Source organism: Diorhabda carinulata, chromosome 3 (assembly GCF_026250575.1).
Source record: "Diorhabda carinulata isolate Delta chromosome 3, icDioCari1.1, whole genome shotgun sequence".
In the NCBI taxonomy this organism is placed as follows: domain Eukaryota; kingdom Metazoa; phylum Arthropoda; class Insecta; order Coleoptera; family Chrysomelidae; genus Diorhabda; species Diorhabda carinulata.
Window position 1 is genome coordinate 924912 of NC_079462.1, and position 27237 is coordinate 952148.

General features: G+C 31.7%; 1 protein-coding gene across 1 annotated transcript; it reads left to right on the forward strand.

Moving 5' to 3' along the window:
- Positions 1–263: 263 nt before the first annotated feature.
- Positions 264–21792, forward strand: LOC130891442 (uncharacterized). Its single transcript, XM_057796203.1, has 16 exons — positions 264–324; positions 436–711; positions 870–1054; positions 1107–1217; positions 1442–1640; positions 4508–4726; positions 4780–4934; positions 4996–5062; positions 9738–9866; positions 12305–12586; positions 12633–12817; positions 13145–13255; positions 13310–13478; positions 17783–18001; positions 18051–18205; positions 18749–21792. The coding sequence occupies exons 1-16, from the start codon at positions 273–275 to the stop codon at positions 18815–18817; spliced, it is 2583 nt and encodes an 860-aa protein (XP_057652186.1). The 5' UTR covers positions 264–272; the 3' UTR covers positions 18818–21792.
- Positions 21793–27237: the final 5445 nt, after the last annotated feature.

Here is a 27237-nt window from a genome sequence, read left to right on the forward strand (position 1 = left end):
TGCGAGATACATGGGGCTCCAAATAAAAAATAAACGAATTGAAATCGATAATTTATCAATGAATAATTCCTAAAGAAAATCTTTCTGTTTCACATTTTGATATTTTAGTAAAAACAATGATTTAAATTCGAAGTTTTAGTTAGAACCAGATCTTGAACGTAGATTATTTACATAAATCGATATCGTCATTGTCGGATTCATATTCATATTCATAAAAACGTTATCTTCATTAAAAACCATAGATAAATATATTATTAGATCAACAACGACAAATGGAAATGTTGAAATTAGTGTTGGTATCGATTTTATTTAATTTAACTTCGGGTGCGTATAAACTTTTTTACAAATTCAAGACAAAGACACTTAAAAACACGCGTCTTTAATCGTTTTAAATCTACAATGAATCAAACTACGTTTTACCAATTATTTTAATAGGTAAACAAGGTTTTGGTCCAACCGATCAAGAATGGGGATATTCCATGGTTAGAAAAGGTTCTTACATGTTTTGGTGGTTACATTATACCACGGCTAATGTTTCGAATCCCACGGAAAGACCTTTGATCATTTGGTTACAAGGCGGACCTGGTGGTTCTTCAACTGGTTACGGTAATTTCGCCGAATTAGGACCATTAGATCTGGAATTAAAACCACGAAATACCACGTGGGTTCAATGGGCTAACGTATTATTCGTTGATAATCCAGTTGGAACTGGTTAGTAATAACTAGATTTTTTTATATATCGAGAGTGATATTTGTAGGAGTTGATTTAATAGGTTGGTACTTCTCCAAAAGAAGGAACTTACTTTTCTAAGAATCTGTAGACGGAAATTCAGTTTTTTGTCATTTTTTTAAATCGTTTTTTGCTTCAGGATTTAGTTACATCGATGAGGAAGGTTCTTTTACGGAAAACAATACACAGATAGCGCAAGATTTTTTGGTTTTTTTAAAAGATTTTTATGAAAGATTACCGCAATTCAAAAAAGTACCTTTATATATATTTTGCGAGTCATATGGTGGAAAAATGACACCAGAAATAGCTTTATCAATATATAATGTGAGTGAATACAAAATAAAATATAATTTGAATGATTATTTTTTAATTTTAGGCTGAAAAAAATGGAGATATTGATTCGAATCTTCGAGGAATAGGTTTGGGAGATTCGTCGGTGTCCCCAGTTGATTCCGTATTAATGTACGCACCTTATTTATTGAATTTGGTGAGGTTTTTATATAAAAATTCATTAATACGCATCAAAAATACGTCAATACCTCGTAAACTGTGTTGGAAATTTATTATAAACAGTTTAGAAATGAAAAATAATTCTCCTGTACCCCGTATTATCCCTTCTCCTTTTTATTATTCGAAACAATCATAAAAATTATTAAAATTTCATTTAAAATTGTTTTTCTAATCATTTAATCGATTATTGTCATATTTAAGGGAATTATTGACGACGATGGCTACGATGCTATAATGGAACTAGCATATGCAGTTAAAGATGCTGTAGATAACGAGAATTTTGATGAAGCTTTCGATTTATCTAACCTTGTAGCAGCTAAAATAGACGAAAAAAGTTATAACGTAGATTTTTACAACGTATTATCAAAGAAAACCTCATCCACTAAGAAGATAGAATCATGTATGTCAATTTTAATTTCGTTTCGACAAAATTCCAGAAGTACCTCGCTCTAAACACAGAAAATTATCCGATTGGGTCGAATCTGGCGAATAGGGAGCACGAAGTAGCAATTCGAACTGCATTGTTAGGTTGTTTTAGCTTGATTACCTTCGCTTAAACGTTGTATAATACTCATCGTCGATGGTCTTTCTTTTTTCAAAATAATCAATGATAATTATCACACGTACATCCCACCACGATCTTACCTGCAGATGGAACGGTTTTTGCCTTCTTCGGAGGCGGTTTTTCCTTCTCAATCCATTGTTTCATTAGTGCTGGTCCCACGTCCCATCCACCAACAATTCGGGTCCATGGAAACATCTTCGCGACGCTGTTTTTGTTCCCTCTAGCGCACAGCTTTCTCGTGTCTTAATTTTCAGTTAATACGTGATTTAGAGTCTTTTTTGAAATGTCTACTATATCCAGTAACTCAGTCGAAGACAATCCAGTGGATTTTCTTCAACATTTGGTCGACCAATGGGTTGCTGGTCATCGCGAATCGTACAGTCTCGTTTAAACTACGCTATTTTACTGTTGATAACGAAGAAACAGAAAAAGAAGAAGACTAATTGCTTCTAGTATCATTTAACGATTTTTTCCCCGTTTACAAATCCACTGATATTGATGGCTGGCGTCGTGTTTTCAAACTGTTTAGGTTGTGGTATTTTTCAAAGCAACTATTGCCATCTCTAGTTCAGGCTAGGTACCTTTCTCGTGTCCTAATTTTCGGTTAATAAGTGATATAGTGCCTTTTTTGAAATGTCTACTATATCCAGTAACTCAGTCGAAGACCATCCAGTGGATTTTCTTCAACATTTGGTCGACCAATGGGTTGCTGGTCATCGCGAATCGTACAGTCTCGTTTAAACTACGCTATTTTACTGTTGATAACGAAAAAGCAGAAAAAGAAGAAGACTAATTCCTTCCAGTATCATTTAACGATCTTTTCCACGTTTACAAATCCACTGATATTGATGGCTGGCGTCGTGTTTTCAAACTGTTTAGGTTGTGGTATTTTTCAAAGCAACTATTGCCATCTCTAGTTCAGGCTAGGTACCTTTCTCGTGTCCTAATTTTCGGTTAATAAGTGATGTAGTGCCTTTTTTGAAATATCTACTATATCCAGTAACTCAGTCGAAGACCATCCAGTGGATTTTCTTCAACATTTGGTCGACCAATGGATTGCTGGTCATCGCGAATCGTACAGTCTCGTTTAAACTACGCTATTTTACTGTTGATAACGAAAAAGCAGAAAAAGAAGAAGACTAATTCCTTCCAGTATCATTTAACGATCTTTTCCACGTTTACAAATCCACTGATATTGATGGCTGGCGTCGTGTTTTCAAACTGTTTAGATTGTGGTGTTTTTCAAAGCAACTATTGCCATCTCTAGTTCAGGCTAGGTACCTTTCTCGTGTCCTAATTTTCGGTTAATAAGTGATGTAGTGCCTTTTTTGAAATATCTACTATATCCAGTAACTCAGTCGAAGACCATCCAGTGGATTTTCTTCAACATTTGGTCGACCAATGGATTGCTGGTCATCGCGAATCGTACAGTCTCGTTTAAACTACGCTATTTTACTGTTGATAACGAAAAAGCAGAAAAAGAAGAAGACTAATTCCTTCCAGTATCATTTAACGATCTTTTCCACGTTTACAAATCCACTGATATTGATGGCTGGCGTCGTGTTTTCAAACTGTTTAGATTGTGGTGTTTTTCAAAGCAACTATTGCCATCTCTAGTTCAGGCTAGGTACCTTTCTCGTGTCCTAATTTTCGGTTAATAAGTGATGTAGTGCCTTTTTTGAAATGTCTACTATGTCCAGTAACTCAGTCGAAGACCATCCAGTGGATTTTCTTCAACATTTGGTCGACCAATGGATTGCTGGTCATCGCGAATCGTACAGTCTCGTTTAAACTACGCTATTTTACTGTTGATAACGAAAAAGCAGAAAAAGAAGAAGACTAATTGCTTCTAGTATCATTTAACGATTTTTTCCCCGTTTACAAATCCACTGATATTGATGGCTGGCGTGGTGTTTTCAAACTGTTTAGATTGTGGTATTTTTCAAAGTAACTATTGCCATCTCTAGTTCAGGCTAGGTACCTTTCTCGTGTCCTAATTTTCGGTTAATAAGTGATGTAGTGCCTTTTTTGAAATGTCTACTATGTCCAGTAACTCAGTCGAAGACCATCCAGTGGATTTTCTTCAACATTTGGTCGACCAATGGATTGCTGGTCATCGCGAATCGTACAGTCTCGTTTAAACTACGCTATTTTACTGTTGATAACGAAAAAGCAGAAAAAGAAGAAGACTAATTGCTTCTAGTGTCATTTAACGATTTTTTCCCCGTTTACAAATCCACTGATATTGATGGCTGGCGTGGTGTTTTCAAACTGTTTAGATTGTGGTATTTTTCAAAGTAACTATTGCCATCTCTAGTTCAGGCTAGGTACCTTTCTCGTGTCCTAATTTTCGGTTAATAAGTGATATAGTGCCTTTTTTGAAATGTCTACTATATCCAGTAACTCAGTCGAAGACCATCCAGTGGATTTTCTTCAACATTTGGTCGACCAATGGGTTGCTGGTCATCGCGAATCGTACAGTCTCGTTTAAACTACGCTATTTTACTGTTGATAACGAAAAAGCAGAAAAAGAGGAAGACTAATTGCTTCTAGTATCATTTAACGATTTTTTCCCCGTTTACAAATCCACTGATATTGATGGCTGGCGTGGTGTTTTCAAACTGTTTAGATTGTGGTGTTTTTCAAAGTAACTATTGCCATCTCTAGTTCAGGCTAGGTACTTGAAAGACCGTTTTCTGTAGATCATCTGGGAGACGCTCTTGATGATATTATGAACAGGAAAGTAGCTCCGGCTTTAAATTTAACTCATCAGTGGCAGTTTTTGAACTACGATGTAAATTCAGCTTTAAAATTGGATATTATGAAAGCAGTTCCTTATCTCGTAGAAAAATTATTGAATTCTACTGATATTAAAGTAGCTGTTTATAATGGCCAATTAGATCTAATTGTCGATACACCAGGTAAATAAATTACATCTAAGTTTGATCCTGTATTAGTCCTTTTTTTATTTAAGGTCAAGTAAATTGGGTTAAAAAGATGAATTTCGAAAATAAACATTTGTGGGAACAAGCTGAACGTTTACCTTTCCATATCGAAGGATTTATGGAAGGATACGTTAAAAAATACGATAAATTCGCTTTTTATTGGGTGAATAACGCCGGACATATGGTGAGAATATACTAAATAATTATTATTTAGTATTTTAAGCGTATATTTGATTGAATTTTAGGTTCCAGCGGATAATCCATCAGCTATGGAATATATTTTGAGAGACGTTACAAATAATTTCGAAATATAAGTGTTTGGAAGTACCACGTGAACCTAATTAATCATATTTCTTTAAAATAAAGAATCTACAGCTTGATTGATATTCTACTTTTTTTATAACCCCGTATAAATGAAAAAAAGAAACAGTTTAAAACACGTCGACTAGCAAAACGAAAATATGTTGATATAAAAATTCAGTCGTCGAATAACATGTCGTCGTACACCGCCTGAAACACCCAACTGCGACCATTGGGTACAGGACCGGACCTCCTGGTGCAACATCGAACATTGACAGCATGTGGGACTCCATTATCGTACCCATAAATACCATCGAGTTATGGGGAACGAGCATACCATATTGTAAACAATACATTTATTCATATCGCGAATACTATACGAAAATATTTTATTACTTACATCAGGGATGGACTATTATTTTAAAAACTTCGTGTATTAACGTAAAATCCGTTGTACGAAGAAAAGTTAGGTTATATTGACATAACCTCTAGGGTTAATTCTACTCGAAGTAATCAAATTATAAAGTTTTACGAAGGAAAAACTACAAGTATAAATGCGAAATATTCAGTATTTCAACATTAGTCGAATTAAATTTTATCGCGTCGTAGCATTCAGACAATCGCAATTCCCAATTGCCTCGAAACAAACTCCTATCTTTCCTAACCTCAATATATTAGTTAACACAACTTCCCACTTAGAATTCCTTACTAATTTTACGAGAAGGCAGCGATGCATATCAGTTACATAACAACCGAGCCCCCGTCCGATTGTTGACAACCGATTCAAATGGAAGACGATTATTAACAGTATTCGGGCTCCCGCGAGAGGCTTTAGAATATATCCCTCGAACAACGAAACTTCATATCGCAGATCTAAGATTGCCGCTTCGGATTCTATCCCTTGTTGCATAGAAAATGTTACGAGGCGACTGGAAATCGAGAGCTCAAAAAATTTCCTGTACTATAAATATTACCGGACCTCGTATGTTTCAGTTTAGGTTTCCGAGAAAGAAATTCGTTAAGGAATTGTTGTTAACCCATTAGTAGAATCAATGCTCGCCATCGGATTTGATAAATTATTATTCACGGCGAAAGGATTTGTCTTATTCAAGTGACTAATGTTTAAAGATACTAATGTATCTGGAATTGATAACAGAAATGAATAATAGATTGGATTTTTCAACGTAACGTACGATGTGAGTCGATAAAGTTATTCTTCAAAACGTACTTAATCGTTTTTCATTATTATTAACAATACAAGACTCAAATGACATCGAATAACCTCAAATACAACAATCGACAAACGGTTTGTTCTCGGTAGCTCCACTTGTAGAATTAGTTCGAGTAGTGTACACTGAAGCGTTCTTTGTGATAGAACCGGAACTAATGACGATGTTCTTAGTAGCAGTGCAAAAGAACTAGTTAATCCAGTTCACTGTACTGCTTGGGTCTAGAATCTATTCAGCGAGTGTAGTACAAGTAATGTAAAGTACCAAAAAGTACTGAATCGTTTTTCATTATTGATCTAAATTACATCGAATAACCTCAAATACAACAATCGACAAACGGTTTGTTCTCGGTAGCTCCACTTGTAGAATTAGTTCGAGTAGTGTACACTGAAGCGTTCTTTGTGTTAGAACCGGAACTAATGACGCTGTTCTTAGTAGCAGTGCAAAAGAACTAGTTAATCCAGTTCACTGTACTGCTTGGGTCTAGAATCTATTCAGCGAGTGTAGTACAAGTAATGTAAAGTACCAAAAAGTACCGAATCGTTTTTCATTATTGATCTAAATGACATCGAATAACCTCAAATACAACAATCGACAAACGGTTTGTTCTCGGTAGCTCCACTTATAGAATTAGTTCGAGTAGTGTACACTGAAGCGTTCTTTGTGTTAGAACCGGAACTAATGACGCTGTTCTTAGTAGCAGTGCAAAAGAACTAGTTAATCCAGTTCACTGTACTGCTTGGGTCTAGAATCAATTCAGCGAGTGTAGTACAAGTAATGTCAAGTACCAAAAAGTACCGAATCGTTTTTCATTATTGATCTAAATGACATCGAATAACCTCAAATACAACAATCGACAAACGGTTTGTTCTCGGTAGCTCCACTTGTAGAATTAGTTCGAGTAGTGTACACTGAAGCGTTCTTTGTGATAGAACCGGAACTAATGACGCTGTTCTTAGTAGCAGTGCAAAAGAACTAGTTAATCCAGTTCACTGTACTGCTTGGGTCTAGAATCTATTCAGCGAGTGTAGTACAAGTAATGTCAAGTACCAAAAAGTACCGAATCGTTTTTCATTATTGATCTAAATGACATCGAATAACCTCAAATACAACAATCGACAAACGGTTTGTTCTCGGTAGCTCCACTTGTAGAATTAGTTCGAGTAGTGTACACTGAAGCGTTCTTTGTGTTAGAACCGGAACTAATGACGCTGTTCTTAGTAGCAGTGCAAAAGAACTAGTTAGTTAATCCAGTTCACTGTACTGCTTGGGTCTAGAATCTATTCAGCGAGTGTAGTACAAGTAATGTAAAGTACCAAAAAGTACCGAATCGTTTTTCATTATTGATCTAAATGACATCGAATAACCTCAAATACAACAATCGACAAACGGTTTGTTCTCGGTAGCTCCACTTGTAGAATTAGTTCGAGTAGTGTGCACTGAAGCGTTCTTTGTGTTAGAACCGGAACTAATGACGATGTTCTTAGTAGCAGTGCAAAAGAACTAGTTAGTTAATCCAGTTCACTGTACTGCTTGGGTCTAGAATCAGTTCAGCGAGTGTAGTACAAGTAATGTAAAGTACCAAAAAGTACTGAATCGTTCGAGTAGTGTACACTGAAGCGTTCTTTGTCATAGAACCAAAACTATATCGTTCTTTGTATCCGATCGAACTAATTCTATATATTCATGAACTCGTTTGCACTGGTCCTGTTCAGATCGATAGGAAAGGTTTGGACTGGTCAAAATCCGTGTGTATGAAAAATTACACAGTCGTATAAGGTCTGACGACTGAGATTGATTGAATACTGATAAATTAACAAATATTAAGTGTTCTAACCAAGGTAACGAATTATAAACTAAAGAAAAAGACCGAAAGAGGTTAACTGAGGTTTTTTCAGCAGTAAACCTACGATTTAAAAGCGGAAACCTTCAGAATAAAAGCTTTTTGTACATTAGTGGTTCAAAAAAGTTTGAATTTGCAATTATCTATACGTTTTATGGCGTTTGAATCGGATACCTCGTAAGGCCGATTATTATTGAATTCTGAATATGTTTTGGCCGATAAAGACTCAAAAAATATTACGTCGGGCCAAAATACGAAGATAAAATATCCCTGGGATCTACAGTTAACATTTTCTTTGAATATACGTCTGGAAATTATTTGATTTTGAAGTTTCAAGGATCAATCCTCAACAACGAATCCATAAAGTACAGAAAACAATCTGCTACAATAAAAAACGCAGTTTCGTCATTCAAAAGAACGAATTTAGTTCCAGTCGATTCCTCAGACATTCCTGACTATGTTTATCTAATAGAAGAAGACTGCAGTCGATTTTTATACCAGAGATACTATTGGATAACATCCTCAAACGTTTGGTTTCTACAAGATCCCACCAGATGCCGATGATATGCGTTCAATCTAAAAGAAAACTCGGTAAGCAGTAACAAGGTTATACTGTTAGAGAATCTTCAGACGATGATAGAGAAGATTCTTTTATTATTTATCAACTATTTCCCACAATAACCATAGATAAAGAAAGTGCGCAATTTGGTTAACCATCCACCGTATCAACCAGATAAGATCCGTACGTATTTTTTCAATTTTTCAATGTCCAACATTGAATTTTTTTGAAGTAATTTTCGTAGCTTGTTTGTTTATAAATTTGTTTTCATGTAAAATGCGAATAATTTGTTACGAAGCACATTTTGGTGTCGTCTTTACTAAATTCACGTTTAAGATAATTGAACATCGTCGTTACAAAGGAATTCCGGGAAAATATAACGTTAACGTTACGTAGAAACGACGAAAAAACAATAAACTAGAACCAGACCTAAAGAAAAATCAAACAAATCTTACGAAAAGTAATAAATGAGATCCGTTTCTAATGGATTCGACTTGTTACTGTCAATCTTCGACAACAGATACAACAGTTTCGTTTTTACTTACATAAAAACATATCAAAAATTCATATGATGCATCTGATATACTAGTACGCGTGGGTTGAAATTAATATTTGTAAACAGACGAAGTTGTATCGTGTTTCAATCGGTTAAAATAACCGTTAATACATCAGAACTACTAACCAATTAATCATAAACTTTTTCCCAATTATGTACTTACGAGGAAGGTCTCAAAAATACCTGGTTTGACTCAGAGATGGCGGTAGTTACTTCGAAATTACCTGCTGTTTACCCTATTCGCCAGATTTAGTCCCCTGGAATTATTTTCCGTTTCCAGACTTAAATAAAAACCTTTTCCAACAACTATTCTTATCATAAAAACTTATTGAACATCGCTGGGAAATGTACAAGGAGCTAAAAGAAAATTAAGTTGAAAAACATACTTTTGTTTGTTGGGCCTGGTACTTATGGAACTATCCCCGTATAATTTCGTTGAAATACGAATATATCAAATGAGCTTCTGGGTAAACATGATTCAATTACGTCCCATATGTTAGCTGAATCTGTATTAGATAAAAAAAAATCATACAAACGAACGCAGTATGTTAAATTTATAACAACCAGTCTGTTTGATGAAAACATGTTGAGTGAAATTACTATTATGTTTTTGTTCAAGATAATAATCGGTATGTATTAAATAAATTCACATCTTGTGATATAAAAATTCGAGTTTAAATAAAAAATTTAAAACATAACTCGATTAAAAACGTGGAGAAATTACTAGAAGTGTAAATAATAAAGTTGGACTCCAAACAGATTAAATTGGAGGAATTGGGAAGAAAATTTGACAGTAGGACAAAGCAGAGAGAAGAAGAAGATGGAAAAACTAAATGAAAAAGAAGAACGAGGTGGAAAACTTGGAAGAAGTTACAAACAAAAACATTTGAACAGTGTCTCAACTAGAGGCACTAAATACTTTTTTAAAAAGAGAGGAATGAATAAATAAGTGAAAATATTGGAATGAATGACTTTTACAACACAAAAAGAAGTGCGACAAGGAGGCATTTTGAGCCCGTTATTATCCATATCTTTCATAGATAAATAGAGAAATAGAGGAAAGAAAATTGAACCACTTCATAAAGATAGAGGTAAAAAAGTAAAAAACTAGAAGGATTTACAAGAAAATTTGAGCAACTGGAATCGAATATTGACGGAAAAAAACAAGGTTATGGTAAAAATTGTATTTATAGAACAAATTCTTAGCTTTCAATACCTAGGAATCGTGTTTGAACAAACATAAAGACAGAATTTAGAATAGAAAATCGTCGTACTTTTTGACCAAGATGAATATTTCGTGTTTGTACTCCATAAAGGGTTATTTTTGCGTATCTAAGTATTAATATTCAAGTTTTTTTGCAGTCAAACGTCAAACTTCATGACGGCAACGTCAGATTTGACATACGACATATACAAATCAAATAGCACTCGTATCAGAACGCGTTCTGATAACTTTCAACATTAAAACCGTCAAATTTCATGACGGCAATGTCAGATTTGACATACGACATATACAAATCGAATAGCACTCGTATTAAAACGCGTTCTGATAACTTTCAACATTAAAACCGTCAAATTTCATGACGGTAATGTCAGATTTGACATACAACATATACAAATCGAATAGCACTCGTATCAGAACGCGTTCTGATAACTTTCAACATTTAAACCGTCAAATTTCATGACGGCAATGTCAGATTTGACATACGACATATACAAATCGAATAGCACTCGTATCAGAACGCGTTCTGATAACTTTCAACATTTAAACCGTCAAATTTCATGACGGCAATGTCAGATTTGACATACAACATATACAAATCGAATAGCACTCGTATCAGAACGCGTTCTGATAACTTTCAACATTTAAACCGTCAAATTTCATGACGGCAATGTCAGATTTGACATACGACATATACAAATCAAATAGCACTCGTATCAGAACGCGTTCTCATAACTTTCAACATTAAAACCGTCAAATTTCATGACGGTAATGTCAGATTTGACATACGACATATACAAATCGAATAGCACTCGTATCAGAACGCGTTCTGATAACTTTCAACATTAAAACCGTCAAATTTCATGACGGTAATGTCAGATTTGACATACGACATATACAAATCGAATAGCACTCGTATCAGAACGCGTTCTGATAACTTTCAACATTAAAACCGTCAAATTTCATGACGGCAATGTCAGATTTGACATACGACATATACAAATCGAATAGCACTCGTATCAGAACGCGTTCTGATAACTTTCAACATTTAAACCGTCAAATTTCATGACGGCAATGTCAGATTTGACATACGACATATACAAATCAAATAGCACTCGTATCAGAACGCGTTCTGATAACTTTCAACATTAAAACCGTCAAATTTCATGACGGTAATGTCAGATTTGACATACGACGTATACAAATCAAATAGCACTCGTATCAGAACGCGTTCTGATAAATTTCACCATTAAAAACGTCAAATTTCATGACGGTAATGTCAGATTTGACATACGACGTATACAAATCGAATAGCACTCGTATCAGAACGCGTTCTGATAACTTTCAACATTAAAACCGTCAAATTTCATGACGGCAATGTCAGATTTGACATACGACATATACAAATCGAATAGCACTCGTATTAAAACGCGTTCTGATAACTTTCAACATTAAAACCGTCAAATTTCATGACGGCAATGTCAGATTTGACATACGACATATACAAATCGAATAGCACTCGTATTAAAACGCGTTCTGATAACTTTCAACATTAAAACCGTCAAACTTCATGACGGCAACGTCAGATTTGACATACGACATATACAAATCGAATAGCACTCGTATAAGAACGCGTTCTGATAACTTTAAACATTAAAACCGTCAAATTTCATGACGGTAATGTCAGATTTGACATACGACGTATACAAATCGAATAGCACTCGTATCAGAACGCGTTCTGATAACTTTCAACATTAAAACCGTCAAATTTCATGACGGCAATGTCAGATTTGACATACGACATATGACATATAGGAATCGGTGTTGCCATACCTCAATAACTAGTTACAGGCGATCAAGGATTTGGTCCTTATGTACAAGATTGGGGTTTCATTGAAGTGCGAGACAGAGCTCATATGTTTTGGTGGCTGTTTCATACCACAGCCAATGTATCAAAATCAACAGATAGACCGTTAATAATTTGGTTACAAGGTGGACCTGGAGCGTCTTCGACAGCGTACGGAAATTTCGGCGAAATAGGACCTTTGGATACCGATTTAAATTATAGGAATTCAACTTGGATTCGGTTCGCTAATTTGTTATTTGTTGATAATCCCGTAGGAACAGGTAATATGGATAACAAAATAATTCAATTTCGATTAGTTTTTAATAGGTTTTAGTTACGTGGAAAACGGAGATTTGTATACGAGGACGAATACGGAAATCGCGCAGGATTTTTTAATTTTTTTGATAAAATTCTTCGAAAAACTACCGCAATATCAACAAGTTCCCACGTATATTTTTTCTGAATCTTATGGTGGGAAAATGGCCGTAGAAATAGCTCTTGTTTTAGCTAAAGTATGTATATAAATACGAAAGTTATTGTACATCTCGTATAATTTATAATACGACTGATATTTTATGATATTTTCGACTAGAATAGAAGTTCGATAATGAAATTAATTCTTTCAGAATTTGGAAGTGACTACTGCGCCCTAATACACCCACAAAATGAAGTCTCATTCTTCTTTTTTTATATTTAAAACATTATCAGCTATTTTCTTCTTTTAAACACTTTCTCCTCTAATCTAATTTGATTTTATAACCTCCAATTCTTGTTAAATTTACTGATTGGTCTCTTTTGTTTTTATAATTACATCAAATTGGTTTTGAATGTTGTTCCAGACAAACGAAAATCGTAAAATCAAACTAAATTTCAAAGGTGTTGTTTTGGGAGATTCGTGGATATCCCCTGTAGATTTTGTTATGACTTGGCCTAAGTATTTATTAAATTTGGTGAGAATACTACAAATTTTTTTATACAAAATATATATTTGACACATATTTCAGGGTTTTGTAGATAATGATGGTTATGAAGATATTATGGAAGCTGCTTTCAAAGTAGAAAAATCTATTAGACAAGAAAATTATACTGAAGCTTTTATAAATTGGAGGCAAACTCAAAATTTAATTGAAGCAGTCACTGGAGGTGTCGATTTTTATAATGTACTTAATATCGGTACGAAATTTGTTTATTAATACATCTGAACGAACCACAAAACTTAATGCACAACTCAACTGATTATGTATTACACCCAGAAAAAGTTTTTTTTTAAACCTGGGAACAGAAAATAATCCGAGTGAGTTAAATCTGACTATTCAATACTTAATCTGTTAATTGGAATATGTTTTTCGAAAAATGTGGATACATTTCGAAATAAGAACCACAAAAGTAAATGCACAATTCAATTGATTGTGTATTACACCCAGAAAAAGTTTTTTTTTTAAACCTGGGAACAGAAAATAATCCGAGTGAGTTAAATCTGACTATTCAATACTTAATCTGTTAATTGGAATATGTTTTTCGAAAAATGTGGATATATTTCGAAATTAGTACCACAAAACTAAATGCACAATTCAATTGATTGTGTATTACACCCAGAAAAAGTTTTTTTTTAAACCTGGGAACAGAAAATAATCCGAGTGAGTTAAATCTGACTATTCAATACTTAATCTGTTAATTGGAATATGTTTTTCGAAAAATGTGGATACATTTCGAAATAAGAACCACAAAAGTAAATGCACAATTCAATTGATTGTGTATTACACCCAGAAAAAGTTTTTTTTTTAAACCTGGGAACAGAAAATAATCCGAGTGAGTTAAATCTGACTATTCAATACTTAATCTGTTAATTGGAATATGTTTTTCGAAAAATGTGGATATATTTCGAAATTAGTACCACAAAACTAAATGCACAATTCAATTGATTGTGTATTACACCCAGAAAAAGTTTTTTTTTAAACCTGGGAACAGAAAATAATCCGAGTGAGTTAAATCTGACTATTCAATACTTAATCTGTTAATTGGAATATGTTTTTCGAAAAATGTGGATATATTTAGAAATTAGTACCACAAAACTAAATGCACAATTCAATTGATTGTGTATTACACCCAGAAAAAGTTTTTTTTTAAACCTGGGAACAGAAAATAATCCGAGTGAGTTAAATCTGACTATTCAATACTTAATCTGTTAATTGGAATATGTTTTTCGAAAAATGTGGATATATTTCGAAATTAGTACCACAAAACTAAATGCACAATTCAATTGATTGTGTATTACACCCAGAAAAAGTTTTTTTTTAAACCTGGGAACAGAAAATAATCCGAGTGAGTTAAATCTGACTATTCAATACTTAATCTGTTAATTGGAATATGTTTTTCGAAAAATGTGGATATATTTAGAAATTAGTACCACAAAACTAAATGCACAATTCAATTGATTGTGTATTACACCCAGAAAAAGTTTTTTTTTAAACCTGGGAACAGAAAATAATCCGAGTGAGTTAAATCTGACTATTCAATACTTAATCTGTTAATTGGAATATGTTTTTCGAAAAATGTGGATATATTTCGAAATTAGTACCACAAAACTAAATGCACAATTCAATTGATTGTGTATTACACCCAGAAAAAGTTTTTTTTTAAACCTGGGAACAGAAAATAATCCGAGTGAGTTAAATCTGACTATTCAATACTTAATCTGTTAATTGGAATATGTTTTTCGAAAAATGTGGATATATTTAGAAATTAGTACCACAAAACTAAATGCACAATTCAACTGATTATGTATTACACCCAGAAAAAGTTTTTTTTTAAACCTGGGAACAGAAAATAATCCGAGTGAGTTAAATCTGACTATTCAATACTTAATCTGTTAATTGGAATATGTTTTTCGAAAAATGTGGATACATTTCGAAATAAGAACCACAAAAGTAAATGCACAATTCAATTGATTGTGTATTACACCCAGAAAAAGTTTTTTTTTTAAACCTGGGATCAGAAAATAATCCGAGTGAGTTAAATCTGACTATTCAATATTTAATCTGTTAATTGGAATATGTTTTTCGAAAAATGTGGATACATTTCGAAATAAGAACCACAAAAGTAAATGCACAATTCAATTGATTGTGTATTACACCCAGAAAAAGTTTTTTTTTAAACCTGGGAACAGAAAATAATCCGAGTGAGTTAAATCTGACTATTCAATACTTAATCTGTTAATTGGAATATGTTTTTCGAAAAATGTGGATACATTTCGAAATAAGAACCACAAAAGTAAATGCACAATTCAATTGATTGTGTATTACACCCAGAAAAAGTTTTTTTTTTAAACCTGGGATCAGAAAATAATCCGAGTGAGTTAAATCTGACTATTCAATATTTAATCTGTTAATTGGAATATGTTTTTCGAAAAATGTGGATACATTTCGAAATAAGAACCACAAAAGTAAATGCACAATTCAATTGATTGTGTATTACACCCAGAAAAAGTTTTTTTTTTAAACCTGGGATCAGAAAATAATCCGAGTGAGTTAAATCTGACTATTCAATATTTAATCTGTTAATTGGAATATGTTTTTCGAAAAATGTGGATATATTTAGAAATTAGAACCACAAAACTAAATGCACAATTCAATTGATTGTGTATTACACCCAGAAAAAGTTTTTTTTTAAACCTGGGAACAGAAAATAATCCGAGTGAGTTAAATCTGACTATTCAATACTTAATCTGTTAATTGGAATATGTTTTTCGAAAAATGTGGATACATTTCGAAATAAGAACCACAAAAGTAAATGCACAATTCAATTGATTGTGTATTACACCCAGAAAAAGTTTTTTTTTTAAACCTGGGATCAGAAAATAATCCGAGTGAGTTAAATCTGACTATTCAATATTTAATCTGTTAATTGGAATATGTTTTTCGAAAAATGTGGATACATTTCGAAATAAGAACCACAAAAGTAAATGCACAATTCAATTGATTGTGTATTACACCCAGAAAAAGTTTTTTTTTTAAACCTGGGATCAGAAAATAATCCGAGTGAGTTAAATCTGACTATTCAATATTTAATCTGTTAATTGGAATATGTTTTTCGAAAAATGTGGATACATTTCGAAATAAGAACCACAAAAGTAAATGCACAATTCAATTGATTGTGTATTACACCCAGAAAAAGTTTTTTTTTAAACCTGGGATCAGAAAATAATCCGAGTGAGTTAAATCTGACTATTCAATACTTAATCTGTTAATTGGAATATGTTTTTCGAAAAATGTGGATATATTTAGAAATTAGAACCACAAAACTAAATGCACAATTCAATTGATTGTGTATTACACCCAGAAAAAGTTTTTTTTTAAACCTGGGAACAGAAAATAATCCGAGTGAGTTAAATCTGACTATTCAATACTTAATCTGTTAATTGGAATATGTTTTTCGAAAAATGTGGATATATTTAGAAATTAGAACCACAAAACTAAATGCACAATTCAATTGATTGTGTATTACACCCAGAAAAAGTTTTTTTTTAAACCTGGGATCAGAAAATAATCCGAGTGAGTTAAATCTGACTATTCAATATTTAATCTGTTAATTGGAATATGTTTTTCGAAAAATGTGGATACATTTCGAAATAAGAACCACAAAAGTAAATGCACAATTCAATTGATTGTGTATTACACCCAGAAAAAGTTTTTTTTTTAAACCTGGGATCAGAAAATAATCCGAGTGAGTTAAATCTGACTATTCAATACTTAATCTGTTAATTGGAATATGTTTTTCGAAAAATGTGGATATATTTAGAAATTAGAACCACAAAACTAAATGCACAATTCAATTGATTGTGTATTACACCCAGAAAAAGTTTTTTTTTAAACCTGGGATCAGAAAATAATCCGAGTGAGTTAAATCTGACTATTCAATATTTAATCTGTTAATTGGAATATGTTTTTCGAAAAATGTGGATATATTTCGAAATAAGAACCACAAAAGTAAATGCACAATTCAATTGATTGTGTATTACACCCAGAAAAAGTTTTTTTTTTAAACCTGGGATCAGAAAATAATCCGAGTGAGTTAAATCTGACTATTCAATATTTAATCTGTTAATTGGAATATGTTTTTCGAAAAATGTGGATACATTTCGAAATAAGAACCACAAAAGTAAATGCACAATTCAATTGATTGTGTATTACACCCAGAAAAAGTTTTTTTTTTAAACCTGGGATCAGAAAATAATCCGAGTGAGTTAAATCTGACTATTCAATATTTAATCTGTTAATTGGAATATGTTTTTCGAAAAATGTGGATACATTTCGAAATAAGAACCACAAAAGTAAATGCACAATTCAATTGATTATGTATTAGACCCAGAAAAAGTTTTTTTTAAAAACCAGGAAACAGAAAATAGTCCGAGATTGCGATTCAAACATTAATTCATCAAGTTTATTTATTTATCTATTTAAGTTCAATATTTTCTTCAGAACATCAAATAAATAGAACCAAATTGTTCAATATAATGGATAAAGTGAAAATCGCCCTCAATCTTTCCGTAAAATGGAACGAAGGATCTTCAGTGTTTTCAAAACTAATAGAAGATTTCATGAAACCTGTAACTCATATCGTAGAAGAAATTCTGAATACTACACATTTTAAAGTGGCCGTATATAATGGACAATTAGATTTGATAGTCGATACACCCGGTAAATTACAATACGAGTGTTGAGTGATATATACTTGAAATAATTTCAGGTACATTAAAATGGATTAGGAATTTAAACTATAAAGATAAAAATAAATGGGAAAAAACAACTAGATCATCATTTTTTATAAATAAACGTCTTGAAGGATACGTCAAAAAATATGAAAATTTCTCTTTCTATTGGATTAATAGAGCTGGACATATGGTGAGTCGGTTGGGAATGAAATATTCGTCAAATTCATATTATAATACCAATTGCAGATTATAGAAACCCTTGTTGACTATTCTGTTTGATTTACGAGCAAAATATTCCTGCTTGTAAAGGCGTTTGGTTTAAACATGATACCAGACGTATACTGAGTCCGAAAACCATGAAAGAAAATAAATTATTTGTAAATAAAACAAACTAAATGACTACATTTTCGTAATTTTAATTTTACTCTAGTCGATATTGACTTTATAGGGTTGAATATCCAATAGGAGGGGTAGTTTTAGTCAATAAGTCAAACTTAAGACCTCTAATGACAGTTCTTACTTTGTTGGGACTTTTTAACTATCACTGATAAGATTAGGAATATGTTTTCATTGGTAAATAGTAGAGATGACGAGTCCAAGTGGACTGACGGTTTGTTAAATTTTTTTCTTCCTTAATTTGGTATGATCGCCGTGCATTTTGATTGATTCTCGGATAACTATCTTCTGCAATTGATATTGGATAAACTATTTTGAGTATTTATTTATATTTCAGGTACCTTTAGATAATCCTGCAGCTATGCGTTATATACTAGAAGACGTTACTGATCATTTCCAAACTTAATTATAGTAGTTACGAATATTATTACCTGGACTATACAATTAATACAGTTTTGTATCCAAAAAAAGTATCTTCAATTTCGAATAGTAAAAAAACGGAACGACTCGCTCAAAAAAAAATAAAATGTTATCCAATTCAGATTATAGGAAGTTATATGCGCGATGGTAACAGCAGAAAATATGTTTCAGAGCATATGTAATATTAAAAACACTCAAAGTAATGGATATACATTTATGCATATTTATAACCAAGACACTTCTGTTTGTGAATTGTTGTTTTATTTGTAAGGACTGAGAATAATGGTTGGGAGTTTGGAAATCGTTTTGGAAATCAACCCAGTGCCGTCGTACTATATTTTACATTCGAAAATTTATAGTTTGTTCAACAGAATATACAGGGTGTCTCAAGACGAGTTAAAACTATGTGTATATGGCAAAAATCTTGAACATTTCTACGTTTGGGTCTATAACTTTGTTATTTCAAATAAAACACCCTGTATATTAATACATATTTGAAATCTACGTGAAATTTTAGTATACTTTTGTTTAAAAACTTTATTCGAAAAATGCATACTTTTTGAGTTATTAATTCTTTTATAAGAAAATTAAACTATTGCAGACCCTTATAAATTATTATTTTACGAAGATACCCTTAAAGATATGAAAATGGTTTCTACTCAGTTCTCTTAGGCAAAATCATACGTTATTAAATCTATGTTGGAACATTTTTCATTTTATACAGGGTGTGTATAAAAAGTGTTTAAAATTTAACTTGATAAATATCAAATTTCTTTATTTTTTTAAATAAAACACCCTGTATATTAATACATTTTTGAAATCTACGTAATATTTTAGTATACTTTTGTCTAGGAACTTTTTTCGAAAAATGGATACTTTTTGAGTTATTAATTCTTTTATAAGAAAATTAAACTATTGCAGACCCTTATAGATAATTTTTTTACTTGGATACCCTCAAAGATATGAAAATGGTTTCTATTCGGTTGTTTTAGGAAAAATCAGACGTATTTGAATCTATGCTGGAATATTTTTCATTTTATACAGGGTGTGTATAAAAAGTGTTTAAAGTTTAACTTCATAAATATCAAATTTATTTATTTTTTTTAATAGAACCACCCGGTTTTTTCTATTTTCGTGCATTCAGGGTTGAAAAATCAGTATATTTTCCTATACTTAAACCGTTATCCAGATATTAAATATTTCCTGTAAATTTTTAGAGATGCAGGTATGGTCTAAATTTTATTTTGATACAAGCACTAAGAAATAAAAAGGTAATTTTATTGATCTTGTCAAGGTCTATGGAAAAAATCGGATAAAATTCATTCACTAGTCCTATTCCAGCATAAATGCATTAAAATAGGAAAAATCAGGTGGTTTAATTAAAAAAAAAAATGAAAAAAATTGATATTTATGAAGTTAAACTTTAAACACTTTTTATATACACCCTGTATAAAATGTAAAATTTTTCAACATAGATTCAAATACGTCCGATTTTGTCTAAAACAACCGAACAAAAGCCATTTTTATATTTTTAAAAATAAAGTCGTAAAAAAATAATTTATAAGAGTGTGCAACGGTCGAATTTTTTTCAAAAAAATCAATAACTCAAAAAGTATGCATTTTTCGAAAAAAGTTTTTAGTCAAAAGATATAAGATTACACGTAGACTTCAAAAATGTATTAATATACTGGGCGTTTTATTTAAAATAACAAAGTTACAGTCGAATTTATGATTTAACTGTAAATATTTTGTCATATACAGATAGTTTTAACTCGTCTTGGGACACCCTGTATATGAAAAACGATTCGATTCAGTGAAACATTTAATAAGATTACAAAATTGTTCAATATTAATATAATTCACCAAGTTTTGACATGTGGAAATACTGTTGGAAAAATATCAAATCTGGGGTCACATATATTCCCTTCCAAAGGATCTAATTCTGAAGAACCAAGTGTTTACACCTGATCTATCCTTTTAAAAAATCTAGAATGTGCGATTGCTTTTATAACCAGAAATTTTCGTCTTCTATTTCAAGGTCCCCCAGGTGTAGAGCTTCAGACTTTTACACTTCAAGAGAATGTGGATAGAGATGCACCAATACCTGTAAGCTGCATTATCTGTCAAGTCTAGAGGCTTCAGGATGACAGTGCTCCAATAGAACTCTTATTAAATCGATACTTCCAGCAGATCTACTCTGCTTATAGTTCCCAGGAAGAGTTTTGGCCTGTCTTAGTCCTTGTAATTTATCCCAATAATTGGTTTTGATCTAACATCTTTTCCAGTGCTTTTTGCATCTGCTTTTACAGTTTGAGGTGGAATTTTTCTCAAAACTAACCTTTTTCGATGCATTATAAGTGCTAAGGAATGAAAAACTTTTAGTATTTGAGGTCTCAGATAAAAGTATAGATGCCGGTACATTTTGTATACTCAATTCCATCCAGCGCCTGGACTAATGGATGCAAATGAAAAACCTTACACTTTGTAAAACCTTAAAGCTATCAGTTAACGAACTTTGAGTTTAATTAGCTTCTGAATCGTGTGACATAGATCAGAGAAAATACATTGAATATAAAGATCTTTATCATTGTTTGGATTAAATTAGTGTAAGTACTATTAGATTAATTTGAAATTTTATCAAAAGAAACTATATGAATGTAGTATTTTGTTAATAAACCCTTTACTCATCAAAAATTTTTTACTACAAAGTAATTACGAGAAGTAAATTGTTTGTTATAATCCACAGGATTGAAAAACAATAATTTTATTCAAAATTTTATATTGAGTTAAATATTTGGCTCTATTATATCCCAATTATTGAGTCTTTTTGAGTTTCGTAGTCTATTAAATATTCATTTGGGTCCTTGTTAGATTTTTGAGTCTTAAAAGTTTATTTTTGACATACATTCATCTTGTAAGCAATTACAATGTTAATTGTTAATTAAAACTGTTATTATCGTTCTTTTTTACCTTTTAGTTAACTGAATTTCCATCCCAATTGTTTAAATTTCTCGAAAATGTGTTTTTTCTATATAATTCTACGATTTAGATTTGTTGTATTCTTGTTTTTAATGGTTGATCTTCAAAGTTGGACTTACACACTTTTTCTGCGTGTAAGTAAAATCGATTTTATTCTAGAATACACTTTAAGCGGAAAAAACGTTTTTTTTTATATAAATAGAAGACAGAAATAATTGCAACTGGAATATGTATGACAATTAATCGAGAAATAAACAGTTAATGAATTTTCGTTTGAATAAAAAAAGTTGTAAAGCTTCTTCTAGTTTAAAATTATAATAATTCTAGGGGTTGGAAATCCCCGTACACGATTACATCATAAATATCGAATTTATGGTATCCTGGATCAATTATAGCCCATAAAATAACAAATTGTAGTTTTTAAGGTTATGTATATCATATATACACGCACACGTCCCCATTTCAAGATATTAAATATTAAAATTGAAATAATAGACTGGAAATTACGAGATTTTGTTAATAATATACCCAGTGTGTGAATAATATTCCCCACAGTTCCTAAATTCTTATTTTAATTTTATTTAATTGAATTTGAATCAATAAAAACTCCTGGATTCATTTTTTTAACTTCCTAACTCAATTTGTACTTTATTTTTTGCATAATTATTTAATTATTAATTATTTAATTATCAATTTTCAATAATTTGGAACAGGATTTGAGATATTAAAGCCAAAAGTTTTTACTAGAAACAAATTTTTCACTTCTAACCAAAAATTATACTGTCGGTTAACAGGGAAGGTTTTTTTTTTGTATTTTGGGACATGAGACTGTTAATTTCTTCACTGAACAACGAATTATGAACACACTGTATTAAAATAACCTCCTAAAAGACACGGTAAAACCCATCTAAAGATCAAAACGACTTGTTTTGGTTGAAACGTCTACAACCGAATTTTGGTTAGGTTATGTTAGGTTAGGTTTTGATATATTTATATGAAAACAAACACCAAGAATCGAATGAATTGAAATCTACGTAATATTTTAGTATACTTTTGTTTAAAAACTTTTTTCGAAAAATGCATATTTTTTAAGTTATTAATTTTTTTGTAAAAAATTTGACCTGGTTGTAGACCCTTATAAACTATTTTTTTACGTGGATACCCTTAAAAATATGAAAATGGTTTCTATTCGGTTGTTTTAGGAAAAATCAGACGTATATGAATCTATGTTGGAACATTTTTTATTTTATACAGGGTGTGTATAAAGAGTGTTTAAAGTTTAACTTCATAAATATCAAATTTCTTTATTTTTTTAAATAAAACACCCTGTATATTAACACATTTTTGAAATATCCTTAATATTTTAGTATACTTTTGTTCAAAAACTTTTTTCGAAAAATGCATACTTTTTGAGTTATTAATTTTTTTGTAAATAATTTAAACTATTGCAGACCCTTATAAATTATTTTTTTACTTGGATACCCTCAAAGATATGAAAATGGTTTCTATTCGGTTGTTTTAGGAAAAATCAGACGTATTTGAATCTATGTTGGAACATTTTTTATTTTTTACAGGGTGTGTATAAAGAGTGTTTAAAGTTTAACTTCATAAATATCAAATTTATTTATTTTTTTTAATAGAACCACCCTGTATATTAACACATTTTTGAAATATCCTTAATATTTTAGTATACTTTTGTTCAAAAACTTTTTTCGAAAAATGCATACTTTTTGAGTTATTAATTTTTTTGTAAATAATTTAAACTATTGCAGACCCTTATAAATTATTTTTTTACTTGGATACCCTCAAAGATATGAAAATGGTTTCTATTCGGTTAATTTAGGAAAAATCAGACGTATTTGAATCTATGTTGGAACATTTTTTATTTTATACAGGGTGTGTATAAAGAGTGTTTAAAGTTTAACTTCATAAATATCAAATTTCTTTATTTTTTTGAATAGATCCACCCTGTTTTTTCTATTTTAATGCACACAGGGGTAAAAAATCAGACCAATTCATGTATATTTTCCTATACCTAAACCGTTATCTAGATATTAAATATTTTTTTGTAAATTTGGAACAGGATTTGAGATATTATAGCAAAAAGTTTTTACTAGAAACAAATTTTTCACTTCTAACCAAAGCTTATCGGTTGAAAATTATACTGTTGGTTAACAGGGAAGGTTTTTTTAGGTAATTTCTTCACTGAACAACGTATTATGAACACACTGTATTATAATAACCTTCTAAAAAACACGGTAAAACCCATCTAAAGATCAAAACGACTTGTTTTGGTTGAAACGTCTACAACCGAATTTTGGTTAGGTTATGTTAGGTTAGATTAGGTTATTTTAGGTTAGGTTTTGATATATTTATATGAAAACAAACACCAAGAAACGAATGAATCATATAAATCCAAAAACCAACAAGGATTTTGTAAAATACGAATCGAAATTTGATTTGTGTTGATTTGAACAAGCTAATCACGAACAATGTTTTATAGTCCCCCAGTTGAGAGCAATACGTATGTAAATTGATCACGTGACAAGTAGAGAGCTTCCGGTGAGGTGACAACAGATTTCATTTAAAAAAAAAATTTAGAAAATTTCAATTTTGTAAATTAGGAATAGAATTTTTTATAGTTTATATTTGAACGACCCTCGTATGAAATGTTTTGGTTCAAAGTATAATATCTTGAAATATATTTCGGCGTTAACGTAAAAACCATCGAATTAGATGGATTCGAAGGTTATTAATTCGCCAATTACTGTAAATCTAAAAATACCGTAAGCCTTCGCTCCGGCGGGCTAATTTTCCACCCAATCGGTTTTTGTCGTCCTCCATTACATCGATGCTTCCAGCATTTGACAACAAACATATTTCAATTATTAACGCCACTCGGTACATAAATTTCCATCACGCACAGTTGAACACCGATTCGGTCGCGAAAGATTTTCCTTGATTATTGTTTAGGTTTGTTTTTGATTTTATGGGATATTGGAATTTCGAAATTGGGTCATTGTTATCGAATTGATTCGGTGCCCGAATCGGAGAAAATAATCGAATCGTTCGCGTTTTAACGACGATACTGTATATCGTAGTGAGTGACTGAATTTTAACTAAAAATATTTGATTAACGTTTCGTATTTAGTTTATAATTATTAAACCACCCCACCTGTCATCCAATAACTCATTAGAAATTCATCCTGCGAATCCTAATTTGGCCGTATAAATCCGTCCGTTCGCGAACGATACAAAACAAGAGACGCCACTCAGAAAATAGATCCCTTTTCATCCTCTGCGAGATTTCACAATATAGATAATTCAGAAAAGATTTAATTTCAAATAAAACATACTTTTATACAGGATGGTTTCAACTCAAACTCAAATAAAAACCTTTTTCCCACGTATATAGTGTATATAGTAGATTAGAGGCGCCGCGCGAACTCGCAGAATTCTAAACTGAAAGTCTAAGGACTTCCTCTGGACTTTGGCAAATTTCTTGATGGTCTTTTATGTTTTTTAGTGTTTTTTAGTGCTTTATCTTTGAATATTTGAATTGGTGCATCTTTATAGGTTAGGAATTTTCATAACCTAAGGAAGTTTTGAATTTTTTTATGAAACAATCACAATTAGAGCATTTTCTGTTTACTAATAACTAACATCATCTGTCTGGTAAATCAAATTTGATATTTAATATCCGTTTTTCCTTAGTCTGGTTATATAATTGAGTCTTGCAGGTTTCCAAATAGTTGTTTATGCTTATTTTGTTCTGGTAATTTTGAATCTTCTAATTAACGTTAGGAAGTAATTGAAAAATAACTAAATTACGTTGCTAATTATGTTATACAATGAATTCTGACGAACCTCCTTTATCATACAACAAAAATTCATAAAGAATTTTTCTACCCGCAGATGTTATTTTTGTGAAATTAATAAATTCCCCCATCACACAAAGTTGAACTTTGTAATTTATTCTAGAAACACTTTTAAATATGAAAATTAGATACTCGAATTTCATATTTCCATATTAGAATTTTGTACAGAGAAAATCGAAGTTTTTTTATTTTTCCAACATGTTATTTTCCAAATATGGTAGCAGTTAACTATTGGACTTGGAGAAGTGACCATCCAAGAGCTAAATTCCTCAGAAAGTACACGTGGAGAAGTTCCACCAGATCATTTTCTAGATGTAAAAGCTTTAGCAGGTCAATCGGAACCCAAATATGATCTCAAATCTGTTGAACATTCAAAAAAAAATATCAGGAAACTAAATTTGACAAAAAATACTCGTAGAGAAGTTCCACTAGGTCATTTTATATATGTAAAAGGGCTTTTAGAGCAACTGGAACCTAAATATGATTCCAAATCTATTGAACATTAACAAAGAAGCACCGGGGAACTGAATTTGACAAAAAATATACCTGGAGAAGTTCCACCAGATCATTTTCTAGATGTAAAAGCTTTAGCAGGTCAATCGGAACCCAAATATGATCTCAAATCTGTTGAACATTCAAAAAAAAATATCAGGAAACTAAATTTGACAAAAAATACTCGTAGAGAAGTTCCACTAGGTCATTTTATATATGTAAAAGGGCTTTTAGAGCAACTGGAACCTAAATATGATTCCAAATCTATTGAACATTAACAAAGAAGCACCGGGGAACTGAATTTGACAAAAAATATACCTGGAGAAGTTCCACCAGATCATTTTCTAGGTGTAAAAGCGCTTTTAGGGCAACAAGAAACACAAATATGTACACAAATTCTGTTGAACGTTAACAAGGACCCATGAGGAAGGTAAATTTGACATAAAATATACGTGGAGAATTTCCACCAGGTCATTTTCTAGAATATTCACAAAGGACCACCAGGAAACTAAATTTGACAGAAAATACACAAGGAGTGTTTCCACTAGGTCATTTTCTAGATATAAATGGGCTATTAGGGCAACTGGAACCCAAATATGATTACAAATCAGTTGAACATTGAGAGGGAACCATCAAGGAACTAAATTTGACAGAAAATACACCTGGAGAGGTTCCACCAAGTGATTTTCTAGATGTAGAAACGCTTTTAAGGCAACTGGAACCCAAATATGATTACAAATCAGTTGAACATTGAGAGGGAACCATCAGGGAACTAAATTTGACAGAAAATACACCTGGAGAGGTTCCACCAGGTCATTTTCTAGATGTAGAAACGCTTTTAAGGCAACTGGAACCCAAAGATATTCACAAATTCTGTTGAACGTTAACAAGGAACCATGAGAAAGCTAAATTTGACAAAAAATACACGTGGAGAAGTTCCTCCAGGTCATGTTATAGATGTAAAAGTGCTAGCACGTCAAATATATCACTAAACTGTTGGTAAAATGCTTTGGTTTTCAAAAAGAGTCTATCCAAGTGCTGAATTTACAAGAAAGTA

Excerpts from the sequence above, each read along its gene's own strand:
- LOC130891442 (XM_057796203.1), top strand. The coding sequence starts at position 273 with ATGGAAATGTTGAAATTAGTGTTGGTATCGATTTTATTTAATTTAACT. Across the intron at positions 1,055-1,106 it reads TAGCTTTATCAATATATAAT|GCTGAAAAAAATGGAGATAT; the intron begins GTGAGTGAATAC and ends TTTTAATTTTAG. Across the intron at positions 13,479-17,782 it reads TTATAATGTACTTAATATCG|AACATCAAATAAATAGAACC; the intron begins GTACGAAATTTG and ends TATTTTCTTCAG.